Source organism: Lissotriton helveticus, chromosome 5_1, assembly GCF_964261635.1.
Source record: "Lissotriton helveticus chromosome 5_1, aLisHel1.1, whole genome shotgun sequence".
In the NCBI taxonomy this organism is placed as follows: Eukaryota; Metazoa; Chordata; class Amphibia; order Caudata; family Salamandridae; genus Lissotriton; species Lissotriton helveticus.
The window spans coordinates 956,129,717-956,149,648 of NC_136065.1; the positions used below are offsets into that span (position 1 = coordinate 956,129,717).

At 45.5% G+C, this 19,932-nt stretch overlaps 1 protein-coding gene across 1 annotated transcript in view; it reads right to left on the reverse strand.

Annotated features, from left to right (window-relative positions):
- The window catches only part of LOC144753457 (gamma-aminobutyric acid receptor subunit pi-like), a 518,120-nt gene that overhangs the window by 94,735 nt on the left and 403,453 nt on the right, over positions 1 to 19,932 (reverse strand). Inside the window, exon 6 of the mRNA XM_078641142.1 lies at positions 4,713 to 4,850. Within this exon, the coding sequence (XP_078497268.1) occupies positions 4,713 to 4,850 (138 nt within the window). The remainder of the gene's footprint in view (positions 1 to 4,712; positions 4,851 to 19,932) is intronic.

Below are 19,932 nucleotides of genomic sequence, written 5' to 3' on the forward strand. Positions count from 1 at the left end.
GTGACGCAGATAAAAAGGTTTAGTCACGCAATTGATTTCCTTTGATCATGGTTTGCAGTCACTACTATATGTGCTATACCCACAGCATAGACTGCACCCTATGGGCATTACTTAGAATGGATTATTGTCTCTTGGCAAATCCATCCATGTCACAGAATAGACCAGGGACCTCACATAGTCATGAACAGGTCTATGCCTCTCTATGCACATGGGCGTAGATTAGACTGAGGCCAGGGCAAAAATAAAGTCAGAATAGAAGATATGTACACTAAGGGCAAATAGCAAACAGTTGTTAGTTCATAGTGAATCTGCAAAATCGACTGAACAATGGAGGGAAGCACGCCCCTGTCTTCCCAGAATACATCTGCTTGCCAACTGCATCTGTTGAAAACATGAATCTTGAGCCTAAGAGACCACCCTCAGATATACACAAGGTCGGCCACTCAGGGCTGGGTAACACCTTCCATGTGCCAGGACATTTCCGTTCCAACAATGATGGAGACAGCGGTGGTTAGTTCATAGTGAATCTGAATAATAGACTGAGAAATGGAAGGATATGTGCCCGTCTTTCATTTGAGTTGAGAGCTGTGCCTCAGACTATATGTGGCAAAAAGAGGGGTGTGTATATTGCAGCTCTTTCAGGCCCGGACTGGCCGTTGCGGGCACCGGGCAATGCCCCGGTGCGCCACAAGGGTGGGGGCCGGTTTTGGGCCCTGGGGGCGAAAAACGGCCCCGGCAGAGAGCTCGGTTGCACCCCCAGGGGGCCGGTCGAGCACTTTGCCAGGGCCGGTTTTAGTTCTCAATCCGGCCCTGAGCCCTTTACAATTATGGTGAGCATGTTGAATAGCTGCAACTATCCATCTTCTGAAGTAGCACTATGTACATACCACTCCTAACATGTGAAAGAAGAAGTGTGGCTCTTTTAGCAGTAGGCGATAAAAAGAATGTGGCGCAGAGAACCAGCAATTGATAATATGATTAAAGATGAGGGCTTGCAAATGAAGATTTTCATTGACCTTTGAAAGGAAAAACTGGTCCAGACTTTTCAGGGTTTGAGGAAAGGATAGAGATGTGCAAAAGGGAGCAAAGATGCCAGCACTGTGGATTTCTATCATGAAATGGACTTAGGGCTAGATTTTGCCTGAAGCCACAACCATAGAACAGGAATTATATTTCTGCATAGGATGGGAGGATGAAGCCTGGGAATTTTAATGAAGACTCTGCATCAGCAGTATCAGGTGTAAAGTACGAGATTCATAAAGACAAGTATTTCTCATGTGCGCAATGCATGTTCATTTGGTATGTCATGAATTGATAACATTCTTATTTTTGTGACGTTTTAAAGAGTGGGCAAATTTAAGCTACAATGTCATTAGAAATACCCCACTTAAATCAAAAATGGTTGGGAAATTAAGCTCACCGGGTGTCAACCACTCAAGTATGGGAAAGGAAGCAATTCTTTTTTGCTAAATAACCCTCACACACTCAAGTAGTGTCATGCTTCATCATCGGGTTCATCCTGACTCCTAAAGGTCAGGGTCGGCTCGACCATATTTTAGGGAGCACTAAGAAGAATACGGCCAGGGGTTTTAAAGATTAAAACTCCTCCTGCGGTTCCTGGTATCCCTTTATTAGGAGAACTGTTGGGGATATTAGGATTAGAAAACGTATATGTGGGTCGTCAGAAGGTGATGGTCCTATGACCGAAGTGCCAACATGTTTCAGTCCTTTGAAAATGGCCCATTCGGGTCCTGGACTTTCTTCAGGGCAAAAAAAGATGTCCTCCCTGGTTAAGTTACTTTCAGAATGCCCTATGTTGTAGAGGTCCGAAAGCTGCACCTGTTCAAAAAGAAAGGAAAACAGATCACTTATCTTTTCTCCTGTTGCATAATGTTTTCACTTCATCTGTAAGAGAAACATATCAGGGAATTTTTGTGTACACTTCATTTCCCCATCCGTGTTCTCTCTCATCACCCATACTTGCCATTCTGGATGGGTGTGATAGTGCGATTGTATTCCGAGGTTATTTTACTCATAACTGTGCTTCAAGGTACTCCTTCAGTTGAAGCATACATTTGTATGTAGTGGCGGTGTTGATCACATACTGCCACTCAACACAAGAATGAAGTGTAAGTATACACCATTCGTGTCAAAACAACCACATGCCTTACCACCCACACCAAATTGCCACTTCCATACTGTCCGACATTCTTAATGTCTCAATTTTATTCATACTACAATGACCATCTTACCGCAATGTGGAGGTATTAAATCATCCCAAGAGACTGCAGCACTGTGGGGGGGTAGCCTTGTAATCAGACTCTAAATATCGAGTCCGGAGCCTGGCCTGGAGCTAAAATGGCGGTCTCATAACAACGTGGGTCATAATGCTACACTGGCTCCCCTCCAGCTGTCTCTCTGAGTCCAAGGTCCTGTTGTTTCTTCCAGGATTTTTAGCACTGTGCTTTTTATCCAACTTTAGAATTGGTGGCAACTAGAACAAGCCACTGAGCCATGAAGACTAACGGACTCGATGTGCCTGACTCTAAGATGGCTGCCAAAACCACACTACTCCTACCCTGCCATCCTCTCATGCGCCTACCATCCGTCTTTGGTTTTTGCCTTCTGATCCCCTCCTGATCCTGATTCTTCCCCGCTGCTGTCTCCTTCCTGTGGATTACCTGCTGTCCCTGGTCTTTCGTATCCTGACTTTCGTGTTTGCTAATTTACTCCTGTATTGTTTATTTATCCTTCTGATGCCCTCCTGATCCTCACTCTTCTCTAGCGGAGCCCTAAACGCATACATGGCCGCTTCCCGGTGGAGCTGCTCCGACAGCTATAGAGGAGATTGGCGCTGGCACACCGCTATAGCCGTCACCTACCCATCCGGATCACGGACATTTGTCTCGTTTTCTTCCCCGCTGCTGTCTCCTTCCTGTGGATTAACTACTGTCCCTGGTCTCTCCTATCCTGACTTTCGTGTTTGCTAGTTTACTCCTGTTTTGTTTATTTATCTATTATGTAACTTCTGTGAAACTTTTGTAACTTGTAACTCGCTATGTCCTTATGTAAAGCGCTCTAATACCACCGGGTCTAGCCAGTGCTATATCAAACTCAAGTAAATAAGTCAATAAATAAAGGGGAAGAAAGAATTGAAAAAACGCTGACAGCATTAGAAGTCACAGCATTATTGTTTTTTGCTCACGTACCGTGTCAGTAGTACTATTCAATTCCAAGCTCATTCCAGCTCCATACTCACTTCCTCAAAGGTCCTGCTCCGCTGCCACACCTACTTGGTCTGCATCTCCTGGCATTTGCAAAGTCAAGTACGAGGCATACTGAGAGCGTTTCTGGATGGCCAGCGAGCGTGTCTCTGTGACGTTCTAGTGGCAATATACCCTTCTCCTTATCTACAAAGCGGTGTTACGCCACTTAACACTACCTTATAAGTAAGACCCCTTTTCACACTGGACTTAGCGTGAAAGGGGCATGCAATGGGTGTTGCAGTAGGCACCCATTGCTTTCTGATGCTGCCCCATATTTACAAAGCTGGGTCAGAGCCAAAAACTAAGACCAGGTTATACCTGGGCTTAGAATGGCCATACGAGGAGAATTTCTCCTTCTATTCTGCAGCACACATAGAAACATAAAATCACCTTTCAAGATTGTTTAGGTGCAGAAAGGTGACCCTTCCTGCACATAAACAATCACCCTTGCAGTGCAGGCACACTTGCAACATGGAGCAAGGCTGCCTGCGCTGGCGCTAAGCCGCTTTTTGATGCCTGCGCATGGAGAAATTCAGGGGTGCGCCGTATTTTTGTAAAAACGGCACATCCCTGCACTTAGAAAATGTCGGTGCGTGGTGTTAACAATTTTGGCGTAAAATCCGCTCCGAAACTTTATTGTAAATATCCCTCTGGTCTCATGACATTTTTTTCATTCTAGTATTCATATTCTCCCTGCACACCCATTTGGTTTTCCACTAATCATAAACTAAACAAAGTCTTATCCTTCCTAACCTTCTCTTACTAATCCTTTCATCCTGCCATCTCATGATTTCCATCTTTAGCTCCGCTAGATTCCTGACACAGGTACTCTCTCGCCTTTGACCTAAGACCTGCAGGAACACATTTAAAAAATCGATCTTGTGCCATCTCCTATCATGAGCCCCTCTGTCACCCCTTACCATCTAAAGGGACTCGTTTTGTAGAGCATCCGCTTTTCTTCTGCACTAATGAACTCATATTTAGTGTAACCATTTTGTAATAGCCCACACACAGACCTTTCTGTGAAACACGAACTTTCTCTTTTAGCTTTTTATGGAAACGGATGGAAACATCTCATTTCAACATATGTCACACACAAATAAGTACAAAGACGGGTCAATTTTCAGCTATATACATCGTTTTAGTTTTAAATTCAAGATATCAATAATGTAATGTATAGAATCACAAGTCTATCATAAATCATGGACTCGTGGTTTCATCTAGTCTGAATTTAGATTGAGCATATCATTTGTTTACAAAACCACAGATAGAAACCAACATTAAATATTGAAATTGCCCTGTCCATTATAGATGACTATTTAATGAAAGCTCCCATTTAACATGCAGGTTTTCCACAAGTTCCTGGCAGTTTATAAACTAGAGGAGGCAGCCTGCGAATAAATGGCTTGATTAATGTCAACAGATGAAAAATGTGCATGTGCTTACCAGTTTCATACACAGCTTCCGACACTGATGTGTAATGGCCTTCCACTGTGTACTGTGCCAAGCGAAGCGTGTCTAGTCCACGAACAGAATCATTTCCTCTTGTCCAATAAAACATCACATCATTGATGTTATATCCCCCTTTTGAAGAAAACACAAGAACAAGGAATATGTGTTTGCTTCATTTGTGCATTCAGTAAACTTTTTAACATCTTCACCTATTTATAAAATGACAGTGAACACATATATAGCCCAAGAAAACATGTTATTTGAAAGAAGTGTACTGACAAACACATATTCTGATATTTATGGCAAAAATTAAAAGCTTACATTGCTTCTTTCCATAAACGGTAAAACCTAAACTGTTTACATAAATTGTAAAGACATTGTTTACTACCTCACAGATGTTACAGTTACTTTAACCCCTTGACCGCGGCGCGAATTACGCCGAGGTGCGGGTGATTTATGGCATGGGCGTGGTTCAGAAGGCCCCCGGCCGTCCTCCGCACACGCCCACCGTGACGTCAGACGGCCGGCGGCCGGCCGACGCACGCAAGGGGTTAAAGAAGAAAAACATCCCCGGACATAGGGCCTGATTTAGATCTCGGAGGGCGGGTTACTCCATCACAACGGTGAGAGATATCCCATCTGCCGAAATATAAATCCCATTATATCCTATGGGATTTATGTTTCAGGGGACAGGATATCTGTCACCGTTCTGACAGAGTATCCTGTCTGCCAAGATCTAAATCAGGCCCATATTCTCCAGGACAATTTAATTACATTTTGTCTCTCAGGATGGATTTAAATTTGATTTTATTTTAATATGTTTCTATATTATAACTACTACACATGAAAAAACACAGTACCATGGCATAAACCCTATATTAGTAACGCACAGAAATATATGTAAATACCGAGCCAGTGATAGCAAAGATAGATTTCAGTAATTAAATTGTGCCTTTAGGTGATCAGGGTGTACTATCGTTGATATTATGCGCACCAGGACCCTCGCAGTTCTGGGCGTACTCTAACCAGGAATTACATAGTCTTCAGGGAGGTGTTAAGGTGTGGTTATGAGAGTGTGATCACAGGCTGAGGAATAAAGAAGTCTGGTGCAGAGCTGTTTGCCGTGTTCATTTGCATGCTCCTGGGCTGCGGAAGATACTACACGGGCCTCTTTGCCACCTCCCCGCACTCTCCTGCAGCTGTCTTGGTTTACAGTACAGCAGGAGGCTGTAGAATAGTCGTTTAATTTTGGCAGAAATAGAAGACAGACATCCAGGGCAGGGATCCTTCACCACTCGGTGTCTTCCCAGCCCTTTTACACAAACCAAAACAGAAATAAAGAAACAAGCTGCAGGTGAGCACACAGCTTGGCATAACAACACCAGTTCCCCCAGATGGATTATGGCAGAAGGAGTTCAAGATTACAGTCACTTTAAATCACTCAGAAGTAGTAGAGTATTTGCCATGTGTTGGCGCACCAGTGCATTGTAACTCTGGACATGTATTTCTGCTTTTCTGTCCCTCATCATCAGCAAAGAGTAAAAGGTTGTGTAAGGAGTGTTTGAAGTGCTTTTCACTGTTTTTTATGTTAAGTGCCACTCCATGGCACAAGTGCATTCCATAGGCATACGGTTCCAAACGCTCCAGGAGGAGCCAAACCTTCAAGGAAGGAGGAGAGCCCATTTCTTGGCACAACAGCACCAGTTCTTCCCGATCCATTATGGTGGTTGCAGTTCAGGAATACAGTCCCTATTAATTTACTCACAACAGTGGCATAGTGTGGACGGGACCACAGGGGCAGTTGCCCCAGGTGCTAAATTCTTGGGGGCATTCATAGGGGTGCAAGTCCATTTCTTAGGGTTGCAAAACTTTGAAAGAAAAGGATAAGGATCATTGACTTGCCCGGGGCACTGGCAACCCATGCTGCAGAAATACGCTTGAAGTCCATGGTCAAAGAGTTACATTGTTTTTTATACTTAAGGTATCACCTTAGCAGTAGTGGCCAGAAAGGTACGGGGTGGTGGGGGGTTCAAATTAAAAGTCAAACAAAAATTCACCTACCAGATCTTACCACGTCTCTCCTTCGTCTCTTCCACATTGAGTGAGGCTCTTCCAGGAGGCACCCAGGCTCCCCACAGCCAATCACAACACTGCAATGCAGCATTGTGATTGGTAAGCACCCAGGCTCCCCCGAGCCAATCACAATGCTGCAATGCAGTGTTGTGATTTGTCTGAGCGCCATGGTTTGGCACTCAAGCAGGGAATGGCCGCTTGGGCATGTTCTCCAAGCAGGCTGTAATGCAGTCTGCATGGAGAACTTGCAAAGTGCGCATGACTGTTTGGCCGGCCCGATAGGGTCAGTCAAACATTCATGCTCACTTTACAGAGTGCACAACCCTTCCTGCTCCCCAACATCAGGGGAGCCAAGTCCCGCCCCGCCGTAGCCTTCACGAGATGAAAAATAAAATAATAATAACTCCAGTTATTATCAGTTTATTTTTTCGTTTACGCAGCTCCGTGAGCAGTGGGCAATGCTCCTCTACCTTAGCGGAAGAGTCGCCACTACACCTTAGTTATTCTCTGTACTCTATTCTACAGTACTGTTGGCACTCTTTTCTTGTCAAATCTATAATAGACAGTGCTGAGTTTGTAAAAGAATTAAAAATAATAAGTGCTGATTTCCACGGTTCTGCTCAGAAGCCCAAAACAGGTGCTATTAAATGTAAATACCAAGGCTACATACTCTTGAATCCATCTCATGCCTCCTTAATCCACTACCAGCCAGTCCCTGCCACTTTACCTCACGCTTGCAGGTCCCTACTTTATGTCTATGTGGTGGTATTTCTGTCTTTCTCTTTCTCCTTCTTTTTCCTGTGTCCTGTGTGTTTTTCCCTCTCTTGTTCTGTCAATGTCCGATGTGGAAAAGAAGTGTCCCCAAGCAGAAATGTGTGAGTGGGCCGTACCCAAGAACCATTGGCTTAAATTAAGCACTCACAATAGCACTGTATTTCCATGTTGACTTAGTAATAAGAAGGAAAGTTGAAACAGCAAATTGTTATGCTTGGCAGAGCTGTATTTTACATTCTGATTAAAATCCAAAGGATTTGAAATCTAAAACGTTCTTTAGAATTCAGGGTAAATCTAACCCTGGGCAAAGCACTACGCTACGCTCGCGTAGTTTGCGAAGTTTGCGCAACTTCGCACTACGCGAGTTGCACGTAGCACAGTGCGAACACGCGTAGTGCAGCGTAGCGTAGTGCAGCGGTCATTTTTTGCTTGTTCGCGGTCCTCAACGTCATGTTCGCGACCGCGAGCAAGCAAAATGACATCCCGGCGAGATTCTCAAAGCGGGGAGGTCAGGTTTCTCATTGCGAGTGGTTGCACATGCTCGCGACCGCTCGCAATGAGAAACTACCAGTTCGCGTTGAGAAAGCTGCTGTCGAGTAAAAATCTACTCGAGCAACAGAAAACTACAGCTCGCACTGTGCAAGATGCCGTTTTCAATGATTGCACAGTGCCGGATGCTTGTCCGCACTGTGCAATCATTGAAAACGCATCTTGCACAGTGCGAACATGCTACTACGCAGCTCGCGTAGTGCTACGTGAAGTTTGCGTAGTGCGAAGTGCACTTCGCGTAGCTTCGCGTAGCGCTACTTCGCGAACTACGCCCACCCTTAGGTGTTTGTTGTTCGAGCTGAATGAACAGAAGCACACTTTCATTGTTAAAGTACTATTTCAGAGTTAATCCTAAAGTTATATAAAATCATTTTAATATTTTCAATTTTTTGTTAATCTATTTAAGTAACAGGAAGGACCATTGACTGTTTAAAATAAGTTTGATACTTTTCTCATGATACATACATGCTATTAAGTATCATTGTAAACTATATGATTCTATTATTATACGTTTGTTGCATTCCAGTTTAAGAAGACAGCCTGGAATATATATTCAAAGCAGAGTTTGTTCTCACAATTAGAAGGTAGTTACCTATATTAGAGAAGGGCGTGATATAATTTGAAAACTTTTATGACCATGATTGGATAAATATTATTTATGATTCAGTTCCAGGAATGCTAGAGTTGCACTAGTCTACAGAGAGTGTGATATTTTGAAGGTATTTTATTTGCTACAGGAAGTGTTAGATTACATTTTTAAGATAATAAATACTGCAATCTTACCTTTAGATATCTGTATGAACAAGTAAGCATTAGTGGCCCGTACAGTGATGATCAGAGTGGCAATATTCAGTGTCTTTGTTTTCTCTCTGATACTGTTCCACCTTCCCCTTATCCCCTGCTAACCAAAATATTTCCTTTGTGTGTGTTTAACACTGGATTTAGAGACGTGTGGAAATGGTCATCACTCCCGCTGTGTACAGAATTCAGTTCAGTGCATCCTGAGATGATGTCATCGAACAGTCCCCTTGACCTCTCTCAGTCTGCACTGTGATATTCGTTTGACGAATAGTGCTACATAGGCCTCCATATGGTAACATCAAAATAGCTCATACAAGCCACAAATATCTATACGGGTTTGTACCGATCAAGTGTGAAGTGAATTACACAAGTGTCATTGGATGTTTCGTTAACTAAGGGAGCATGACACAGTATTGTAGCTTCAGCCTCCATCAGATCATGTTTGCGTAACTTGAGTTGCAAGTTTTTTTTCAAGTAACCTTCCTGAAGTTGTAAAGTTTTATGCATACACAAATGGTTGCAATATATGTTGCAAATGGTAAACTTGCAAAGGAAAATTATGCAGATACTTGCCATGGTGCATAAAGAACTCTACAAATGGAAGAATTGCAGAGAAGAAGGCTGTATTTATTTTCCAACAATGGTGAATATTATATTAGAAGGAGGAGAAATCATTTTTCACAGGCATGGGTGAATTTAAAAGAGGACTTTTGAAAAACTCAGAAGCACAAAAAATTCTACTTGACAAAACTTCACTAGTGTAAATAAACGTTGTACACCCCTTGTACACACCCTCGGATGGACGTTCCGTCTGACCCCGCTGCTACTAAGCTTTCCGAGGCCATGACCCCGCTGGGCCTTATCCCTTATTTGCAGGGGCCGACTCATGTTAAGGGGCATTCGCTTGACCAGGTCTTTTCTACATCCGCTCTTGTGGTGAAAGAGATTCTCCCGGTTCTGTGGTCTGATCATAGGCTGGCCAAATTTGCGATCAGTGGCATTGTTAGGTCGTCGATCTCTGCCCCACAGCAACAGGGACGAACGTTTAGAGCGTTCAACAGAGTGACCCCGGAGATGTTGGCTCAGGCTGCCTTGGATCATCCCTGTCTTCTCTCCGGTGAGCTGGAGAGAGATTTGGAGTCCCTGCAAGCTTGGCTTTCCGATAGGCTTAACGACCTTGCCCCGGTGTTGCCCCCCCGCTTGACATCGAAGCGGGTCTCGGCCCCTTGGTTTACCACTGCACTGTGGGCTAAGCGGCAACAGTGCAAGGTAGCCGAAAGGGCCTGGCGGGCACACTATGATAGCGTGGACAGGTCGGCCTACAAGGCAGTGGTTAAGGCTTACCACCGGGATATTCGCCTTGAAAAAAAAGCCTATCTTGCTGGGAGAATTGAAGCGGCCTCCAACTCCTGCAAGGAGATTTTCACCATAGTCAGAGAATTTATTTCTCCTCGGACCAGTACATCGGAAGAGGTGCCCTCAGAATCCTGGGCGGCGGACCTTGCCTGTTTTTTTACAAGCAAGATACAACTCATACAGGATTCTTTTCCATCTGGTGCTCCGGCTAGGCCGTTTAAATCTGAGGCTGACAAGTTCCCTCTGGCCTCGCATGGTGCCACACTGGCTGTGTTTCCACCTTTGCCAGCCCCTGCCTCTTTGGTGCTTATGGGCAACTTGAAATCTGGGTCGCCACTTGACCCCTGCCCAGCTAAGCTTTTGGGTAAGATTGCGGAAGTGATCAATCCTTTGGCGAACCCTCTCCTGAATCTCTCGCTGAGTCAGGGAGTGGTTCCGCCAGCCTGGAAGCAGGCAATGGTCATCCCGCTGCTTAAAAAACCGGGTCTTGACCCGAAGGTCCCAGCCAATTACAGGCCGATTTCGTTGTTGCCGGCTCTCGTAAAAATTTTGGAGAAACATGTTCAGTCGGTGCTCTCCAATTTTTTGGAGACCCACGAGATCCTGCATGACACCCAGTCCGGCTTCCGCTCAAATCGCAGCACCGAGACCGCGCTCCTTGAGGTTTCTGAAACCGTCAAGGGGGTGATGGATACCGGCGGCAAAGTCATGCTGGTGTTGTTGGACCTGTCGGCGGCTTTTGACACCGTCCCCCATGATGGCCTTCTCGCAAGACTCTATGAGATTGGTCTTCGGGGGACGGTGCTCAGCTGGTTTTCTTCCTTTCTAGCTGGCCGCCGGCAAACGGTCTGGACATCGCCCGACACCGCCGTGATGCCGCCTCTGGGAGTCGGGGTCCCTCAGGGCTCTATATTGAGCCCGACCCTCTTTAATATCTTCATGACCCCTTTGGCGGCGGTGGCGGAGTCGTTTGGTGCCCGGATCGTATCTTATGCCGACGACACCCAGCTCCTCTTTTCGTGTAAGAGAGGGGCAGACTTTGATGGGGAGAGTATCCGGGATTGCCTTGGGGCTGTGTTCACATGGTTCCAACTGCACAGCCTCAAGTGCAATTCCGATAAGTCCGAGGTACTCTTCTTCGGGTGCGACACAGAGCCCAACTGGCAGGCCTGGTGGCCCATTGACATGTTTCCTCCGTCTTGCTCTTCCCCTATGGCTAAGAACTTGGGGGTCAAGATGGATAAGGGGCTGACGATGAAAGACCAGATCCTTGGGGTGACCGGTACCTGTTTCGGTCTTTTAAAGATGTTGCGGAGGTTCTTGCCTCTGTTGTCGGAGGAGCACAGGAAGCTAACTGTGCAGGCTCTGATAGGCTCCAGGTTAGATTATGCCAACATTCTTTACCTGGGCCTACCAGAGTACTTGTTGCAGCGGCTCCAAGTAGCGCAGAATGCGGCGGCCAGGGCCATTTACGGTCTAAATAGACGTGCCAGCGTTTCGGGTCTATTGCAGACGCTGCACTGGCTACCCATCCGCAAACGGATCGCCTTTAAGGCTATGGTTTTGGCCTATAAGGCTCTCCATGCGGTGGGAGCAAAGTACCTCCAAAAGAGACTGGCCTTTTACCATCCAGCCCGCTCTTTGAGGTCAGAATCTTTGCTCCTGGCGGTTGTCCCACGAGTGAAGAGAGCGCGCCTGGGTGGCCGTTCTTTTGGCTTGCTGGCTCCACAGATGTGGAATTCGCTTCCGCTCCCACTCCGGGGGGCCTCTAGTCTTTTTGATTTTAGGCGAGGTCTTAAAACCTGGTTGTTCACTCAGTAGGTCTCTTTGCAGTCCTTTTTTACTTGTCTGTTCTGCACTTTCTTTTCTACTGTGTTATGTTATTGTGAAGTAGTTCTCCTTACCTAAAGCGCCGGGACACTCTTTTTGAGTAACCGTTGCGCTATACAAAAGAATAAATAACATAACATAACATAACATAACTTGAGACCTATCAGTCAAGGAGCGGTCTTCTCCCACACGTTTTGCCTTCCACTTCCATTTTTACTGATCTCATTTTCGGTGGCCTTAGGACTCTGAGCACTTTACCACTGCTAACCAGTGCTAAAGTGTGTGTGCTCTCTCCTTTAAACATAGTAACATTGTTTGATCCCCAATTGGCATATTTAATTTACGTATTCATGCCTAGTAAAGTGGCACTACAGTTACCCAAGACCTGTACATTAAATGCTCCTAGTGGGCCTGCAGCACTGATTGTGCTACTCACTTAAATAGCCCTTTAAACATATCTCAGGTCTACCAATGCAGAGCTGTGTGTGCAGTTTTAATCTGCCCTTTCGACCTGGCATGCTAAACCTTTTGCTACACCCAAGCATTTCTTTTTAATACAAATAAGTCACCCCTAGGGAAAGACCTGGGCAGCCCAGAAGGCGGGGTGGAATGTATTTAAAAAGTAGGGCATGTACTTTTAAATTTTACACCTCCTTTCCCAAAGGACAACATTGGAGTTGCCTTCTTACAGTTTATAAGTATAATTTCCCAATGGGAAGAAATAACCAGTTTATATTTGTCATCTCTGGAATCCAAATTTAAAATCCTAACTTATGGTGAAGTCGGATTTGAAATTACAATTCTGAAAATGCAACTTTAAAAAAGTTAGATTTTTTTTGTCACAGCCATTCGAATCTCCGGTCAAATGCCTGGGTGTAGTTGGCAGTTGGTCTTTGTGTATTCCTCCTAGACAGCCACACACGATGGGAACATAGGTATGTCATGAAGGGCCATCACTGGCAGGATGGGAGGAAGTAGGCGCTGGGTGCAACCTCACTTACACCTGAACAGAATGTGTTCTGTCGCCACACAAAGGGCCTAATGACCCTGCCTTGTCTGCTTGGAGCCAGGATAGGGAAGGTATGGTATACCGCGTATTTCAAAGTCACTTTCTAGAAGCTTCACCCACCTTCCAGAACCAGGGCACAAGGGTAAAAAGGATGGACCTTAGAAACCACCACTTCAGTACACTTTTGGACCTGTGGATACTCTGCCAGTAAGAAGGATTGCTGATGAAGGACTGCCTCTCAGCTGGACTGTACTCAGCTGGACTCCTGATTTTCTGTGCTGATCTTCTGACCTGATGCCTGCTGCCTTCTTGACTGAGTAAGAAAAACTGGACCTGCATCTCTTGAACCCAGAATCCACAGTGCCTCCAAAGGTTAGTTGGCTGGACTCCCAATCGGAAGTTTCAGGGGCACAGCAGGCTTTCACCAACCTTGTATCTGTACCTGAACTCTGCCATGAAGGAATCTACACTGCCAAGTGGTGCCACCTCAGTCCTGGACCGTCAGAAGTGGACAAAAGGTGCTTTGCCTGCCTTTGGATCCAGCAGAACACACACATCTCCTTTGCTGTGCAGCGCAAACCCAAGCGGAACTGACACATCTCTGATCCTGCGTGGATTGGACCTGTCACAAAGACTTGCATCGTCACCACAGCTCACATCGCCTTTAGAACCGCCACTGCTTGATGCAGCCTCAGCGCAGGCCCTTGCATCACTTGTTGATGGCAGCCTCAATGACAACGCTGGACTAAGCATTGCAGCCTCACAGTTCCTCAGAATCGACGCATCGCCCCAACTGTGCGGTGCATTCCTGACTTCAGACTTTGCATTATAAGCTCTCGTCAATGGGATCCTCAACATCAATACAACAGGACCACACACCGCAACGTCACCGTATCTCGGAACTGATGCATCACTTCAGCTGCGCAACATCTTCAATATGGATCCACGCAATGCTCCTCAAACCTGAACTAAGGTAGTGTGTTCAGCACGCCTAACTGGATCCCTGTAGCTGGGCTGCGCTCCATCGTGGTCTACCTTAACTTGTGACTTTGTCCTGGTCCAGAGGGCCTAGATATCCACAGTTGGCGCTATACGCCTTTTGGCACTGTTTTACCTAAAACCTTTAAAATTCAGTATCTCCAGTTCTACTGATTGGAAGATTATTGTTTGGGTCAAGTGTTATTTATTAAATAAAGCTCTATTTTTCTAACTTGGTGTGGGCTTCTCTCTGTGTTGGGTGTTCGCACTGTTTTACTGTTTGAAGTGTTGCACAAATATTAACACATTCCTCTATGGTAATGTTAAGGGGTTGAGCATAGATTAATTTGTGGAATGCTTGTGTTTTACCCTGACAAGGGTTGTAGTTACTGCTTGACTAGGCTTCACACCCCAGTTAACCAGCAACCCAATTTCTTGCACCCTTACTTCAGATATGATTATCCACACTTAGGTAGAAAGGAGCCATCAGTGGAAATCTAACGTATCACTGCCTGCCACTGCTTTATATGGGATGATGCCATAGGTTCATGATCCTCTGTGTGAAGTACTTCAAGTCTGCTGTCCAAGACTCAGGCTATGGTTGTAGGGACACTGGCACCTATGACGAGCTGTCAATGTCTCTTCTGTCACTATGCATGTTGGGATTTTTTGCTTTCTTTTTTCCATGCATCCATTTGAGGCAACTTCCATGGGGGCTATGTTGTTTATGCTGCTACACTTACATGTGAATCTGATGATGACAGTAGAGATAGCTGTGGCAATAAACAATTAAATAAATTCTCATCTGAATCTTCAGATTATTGGAAAAGAGCAATCAAATACTCTACTGCAGCTATGATCAACATACTTTGGGGTGAAGCTGTTCAATCTCAGTTTTTCTGGATATCCGCAAAAGATGCATTTATATATAAACAACTTACATGGGATTTACATGCATAGCAAGGCATAGTCCTGAAAATCTAGCATGGATCAGATCCTCCTGACCTTTGATAGACACACCTGCTCCTCTATGGCTATCAACTTTCTGCTACAAGCACTGCCAAATGATTGCCCCATTTTGTGGTCTTTTGTTTGCTATCACGACTGGTACAGCGTTCACGGTGGAGGGGGCCGGGAGGAGTAGGCAGAGCAATGTGAGAGGGTGTTAAAGTAGCACGAAGAGCAAACCAACTGTCACAGATGAGCATTACAGGAACTTAGCGCTAGCTGTTCCCGTGAGTGGTCAATGCTGCAGGGGGAGGGATCTGGCTGACCGAGCTTCCTGTTAAATTGCGGTGCAAGTGGAGAGGTCTTGGTCTGAATGGGCTCATTCGCTATAGTGAAGAGCACAAAAGCTTGAAACCAGCTCTCTGAGTCATATCAAGGGGCCAGGACCTAAGGGGCACAATTTGGGAGCAGTACCCCACTTCAGCAGGGTCCAGCTGCTGTTGCTGGATGTTGGGGATCAGTTTTTGTCTCCGAGGCTCAGATCTGGAGGCCAGGAGACTAGTCCGTGGAGTCACTCTGAGGCCTGGCGTTCACAGGTGAAGTTGCAGGTCCAGACCTCTTCTCAAGCAGGCAAGAGGGGAACAGGCATCAGGGCACAACAGTAGGGCAGCAGTTCCTTCAGAGAAGCAGTCCAGCAGAGTGGCCATCCTTTTAGCAGCACAGCAGTCCTTCTTCCTCGCGGAGTATCCATAGGTCTAGAAGTGTACTGAAGAGTTGGTGTCTGAGGTCCTACTCTTATACCCAAGTGCCCGTGTTCTGCAAGGTTAGAGAAGCTTCTAGACAATGGCTTTGAAGTGCATGGAATTTCTTGACTCCCCTGCTGTGGTTCCAAGCTGACTGCTGTTATTATAGGGAGGTGATAGGTCCTTTGTGTGAGGCTAGAGCTAGCCCTATTCAGGTACAAGTGGGGCTGTACTCAGCTCCGTCCCTCATTCTGCCAGCAGATGGCCCATCCAGGCACACAGAATCCCTCTATTGTTTGACTGTCTGAGAGGTCTAACTGTCAGTTACACCCAGCCATATGAACAAAGGAAGGTTACAGGCACAAAAGGGCTAAGGATGAAAAATGCCACCATTCTAAAAGGTGGCATTTTAAAAATTGTAATGAAATATCTGACTTCACCATTAAAGAGGCTTTATCATTACAATTTCATAGATACCAAACAATGATATAGCTACCTGATCCCTATTGGAAATTACATCTAATTAATTGTAATAAGGAATGCCCAATATTATCCTATGGGGGTAGGCCTCAGAATGATGAAAAATGGATTTGGGAGTTTTTTACTATCTGGATGTGCAAATCCTATAGGTGCATGTTCCACCTTTTACTTATACAGCACCCTGCCCTTTGAGCTACTTAGGGTCTATCTTAGGGATGGCTTATATGTGATAAACAGAGAGTTTAGGCTTTGTCATTAGAGTTTAAATGGCAAGTTGACATGGCAGTTTAGCACTTAATTCATGATGCAATGGCAGGACTAGGATATGTTTTAAAGTGCTGCTTAAGTGGGTTGCACAATAAATGCTGCAGGGCCACTGGTGGCATTTCATTTACAGGCCATGGGTATATGGTATACCACTCTACAAGCCGATTAGAAGTGGCGAAGTGCACAGAATCCTAAAGCCAACACAAATAAGTTGAGCAAAATGGAGGAGACGAGGCAACAGGTTTGGGGGGAGACTACTCTAAGGCTGACGTGTCTAAGATAAAGTATTACTACTGATAAGATATGCATTTAAATATGGTTTGATAGCTTAAAACAAACTGATCAATACAGTGATTACTGTGTATTTGTAATACCCTCTGCAAGTGCAGAAGAATGTAGGGTAACCCCGGACTCCAACATGTCATATCATACCTACATTGAATTCTGTTTTTGCATTGAACTCCGGCTTTGATAATATGCTTTCAAAGCAATACTAAACAAGGCATTTTGAAGACAATGGCCATTCTGGCTACCAGACCTTGGCACAGAAAAAAACATAGGTCACCATCGGTAAACAACCTTTATAACGCAACTTTTTCATTGCAGAGCCTTTACAACGCAACCATTACAACGCAAACTATTACAACGCATTGCTCTGGAGGGCGCTATAGGATAGGGAATAGGTTAATTTACTATCCAATAACCTTCCCTAGTGTCCACGGGGACTGGAGTTGGAATAGTAAATTAAACTATTCACTATCCATCACCCCAAAGCACTATGCGTTGTAATGGACTGCGTTGTAATACTTACGTTGTAAAGGCATGCGATGTAAAAGCATGCGTTGTAATGTCATACATCCGTCACCATCCTCCCCAATTCCAAGGACACTGAAATTGCTGCTCGGTCAGCCAATATTCTTTATAACGAGTAAATGTGATAAAGGGAAGTAGCTTCTATCTACTTCAGAGATTACATTCCCTGTTTAACGGAGAGAGAGCCTGCTTCACAAAAGCTGTTTCAAAATGCAAGTCTGATTTACACCTTGAATATTTATTATGTCACATATGAATAATTTATGCCTAACTCACAAAATATGAAGCAGGTGTTAATGCACGCAATTCATATTCCTGAGGAAGCTATACAGCTGTAATTTTCATCTCAAATTAGACAAAAGGGCATTCCCGGTAGCAAATAAAACCCCACACAAATATGATAAACAACTATTCAATTCATACTTAGAGTCTCATTACACGTACCTTGATGCGATAAACCCACAACTGGGATTCCTGGAGCCTTCCAGTAAATCCCAGCTGTTTTATTAAAGCTCAAATGCAAGTTAGATGCCTTTGATTGGGGGGTGGGGGGGGTGACACTAGCAAAATGTGTTCGCAGGCTGGTTCCCCCATGTTTTCCTGTTTTTCTATGCACATTTCCCTTTGCACACTTCTACATGTTTTTTTCTGGCAAAATGCGCACAGCGACAAAAAGTCAGAAGTATGGTGTTTCCACAGAATTTGCAAGCCTGATTCGATCAGTAACACCTGTTACCAGCCAAATCAGTATTACTACACAGATCGAAGGAGGCCCTCAGTGATGATTCCAATTCAAGAATGGACGCACAGGCCACACTTTCCCACAATTCTAATTGATATGTGAGAGATCAAAGTGTAAGTGTGAAAAAGTGCATACATTTCTCTATTTGTCATATCAGGGAGCCATTTTAGGGTAAAATACACTTAAGGCTGAAAGAAAAAATCCTCAATTAAAATCAAAGACTTTAAAAGTTAGGGGGCACTAGAGAGCCGGCACGCAAGATGGCCGTGCTCCTGTGAGGTTCTTGCAGCCCGGGAACAACATCCGCCAGAATCTAACGTCCTGATTGGCAAGCTAAGCCCTGACAGAGACCCCTGAGACTTGCAAACTGTGGCTGGGATGCGGGTATCCCTGCAGAACAACAAGGGTGCGGAAGCGGTCGCCTCCCTGTTCCACTGCGGCACAGTACCTGAATGCTCAGGAGCTCACCAGTGCGATCTGAGCGGGGGCGACTGTCGCGAAGCGAGGAACAAGCTACGTGCAGCGTGTGGGAAGTAACTGCGAAATGAAGGGCTGCAGGAGAGAAATACGACCCTTACCGGGGGGGGGGAGCTGTCATGCTGGAAAGGCGCTGAAGTTAATAGTGCACTGCTAATCCCACAGACAGAATCCACCATTGATCTGGCCCTAAAACACTCATTGGGATTGGGCAGATTTGGCCATACCACAGGCTCAATAACTGCTGGAGGCCCCAAGAGGACATAATTGCACTGCAACCCGTGCTGCGGCAGGGAGGGGAGCACAGTCCCACATCCCTCACACCCTGCATCCATAAGTCAGCATAAACAAACTCTGGCAAGTCGCGCAGGACCTATACACCCCACTAAGAGGTCCAGCACAGGTACGCACCCCAAACCTCTGGTAAATTGGGCAGATCTTACCCAGAGGGCTGACGTGACAGGCACCATGGGCCAAACTGACAGGAAACTTGCGAAAGTACAATTCACAGCTTGGAAAACAGGCCCTAATGCTGCAGATGACTCAGACCTTCAGCGAGAGGAAGACAGCACCTCATCAAACACTCCACAAGACGTGGATATACAGTCACTGATTCTCACAATACGTAACAGCCTCACGTCCGTAGAATCCAAGATGGACGCAATGTACATGCAAATGGACTTTATCACGCAGAAACTGGAGAAACATGACGGCCACATTGCTGAAACGGAACACCTAATGTCCATCTTAGAGGACACCTCCTCAGTGGGCTAGGAACGCATCCAAGACATGGAAAAAATATTAAAAATCATAGCCACTAAAAACAAACACTTGGAGGCGTTTTCACGCAGGAACAATGTGCGCATAATGGGTGTCCCGGAATCCGCCAACACAGGCCGCATGGAAGATTACATGGAGAAGATGCTGTTGGGACTCTTCGGGCGGAGGCGCTCTCCAAAGTCCTGGTGGTGGAAAGGGCTCATCGATCGCTTGCTGCCAGGCCGCCACCTGGTGCCCCCACGCCCAATCCGGCACGACTGCTTAATTACAAGTATCGCAACACTGTGCTGAGATCAGCTAGAGAAAAACAGGATCTAATATATGAAGGGAACAAAGTGTCAATGAACTTGGATTTTAATATGGCTGTGCAGGAGGCATGGAGGAAATCCCTGCCAGTCAAGCGGAAACAACAGAAATCTAACATTACTCAACGCTTTACCCCGCCAAGCTACGATTCCCTTATCGTGGTAAGATGCCCATCTTTAATACCCCACAACAAACCCAGGATTTCCTAAACACCATAAAGAGGAGGTCACCCTCCAGTCCACACGTGATGAAGATCCAGTTTCATGACGATCATCCCCGGCTCCCGAA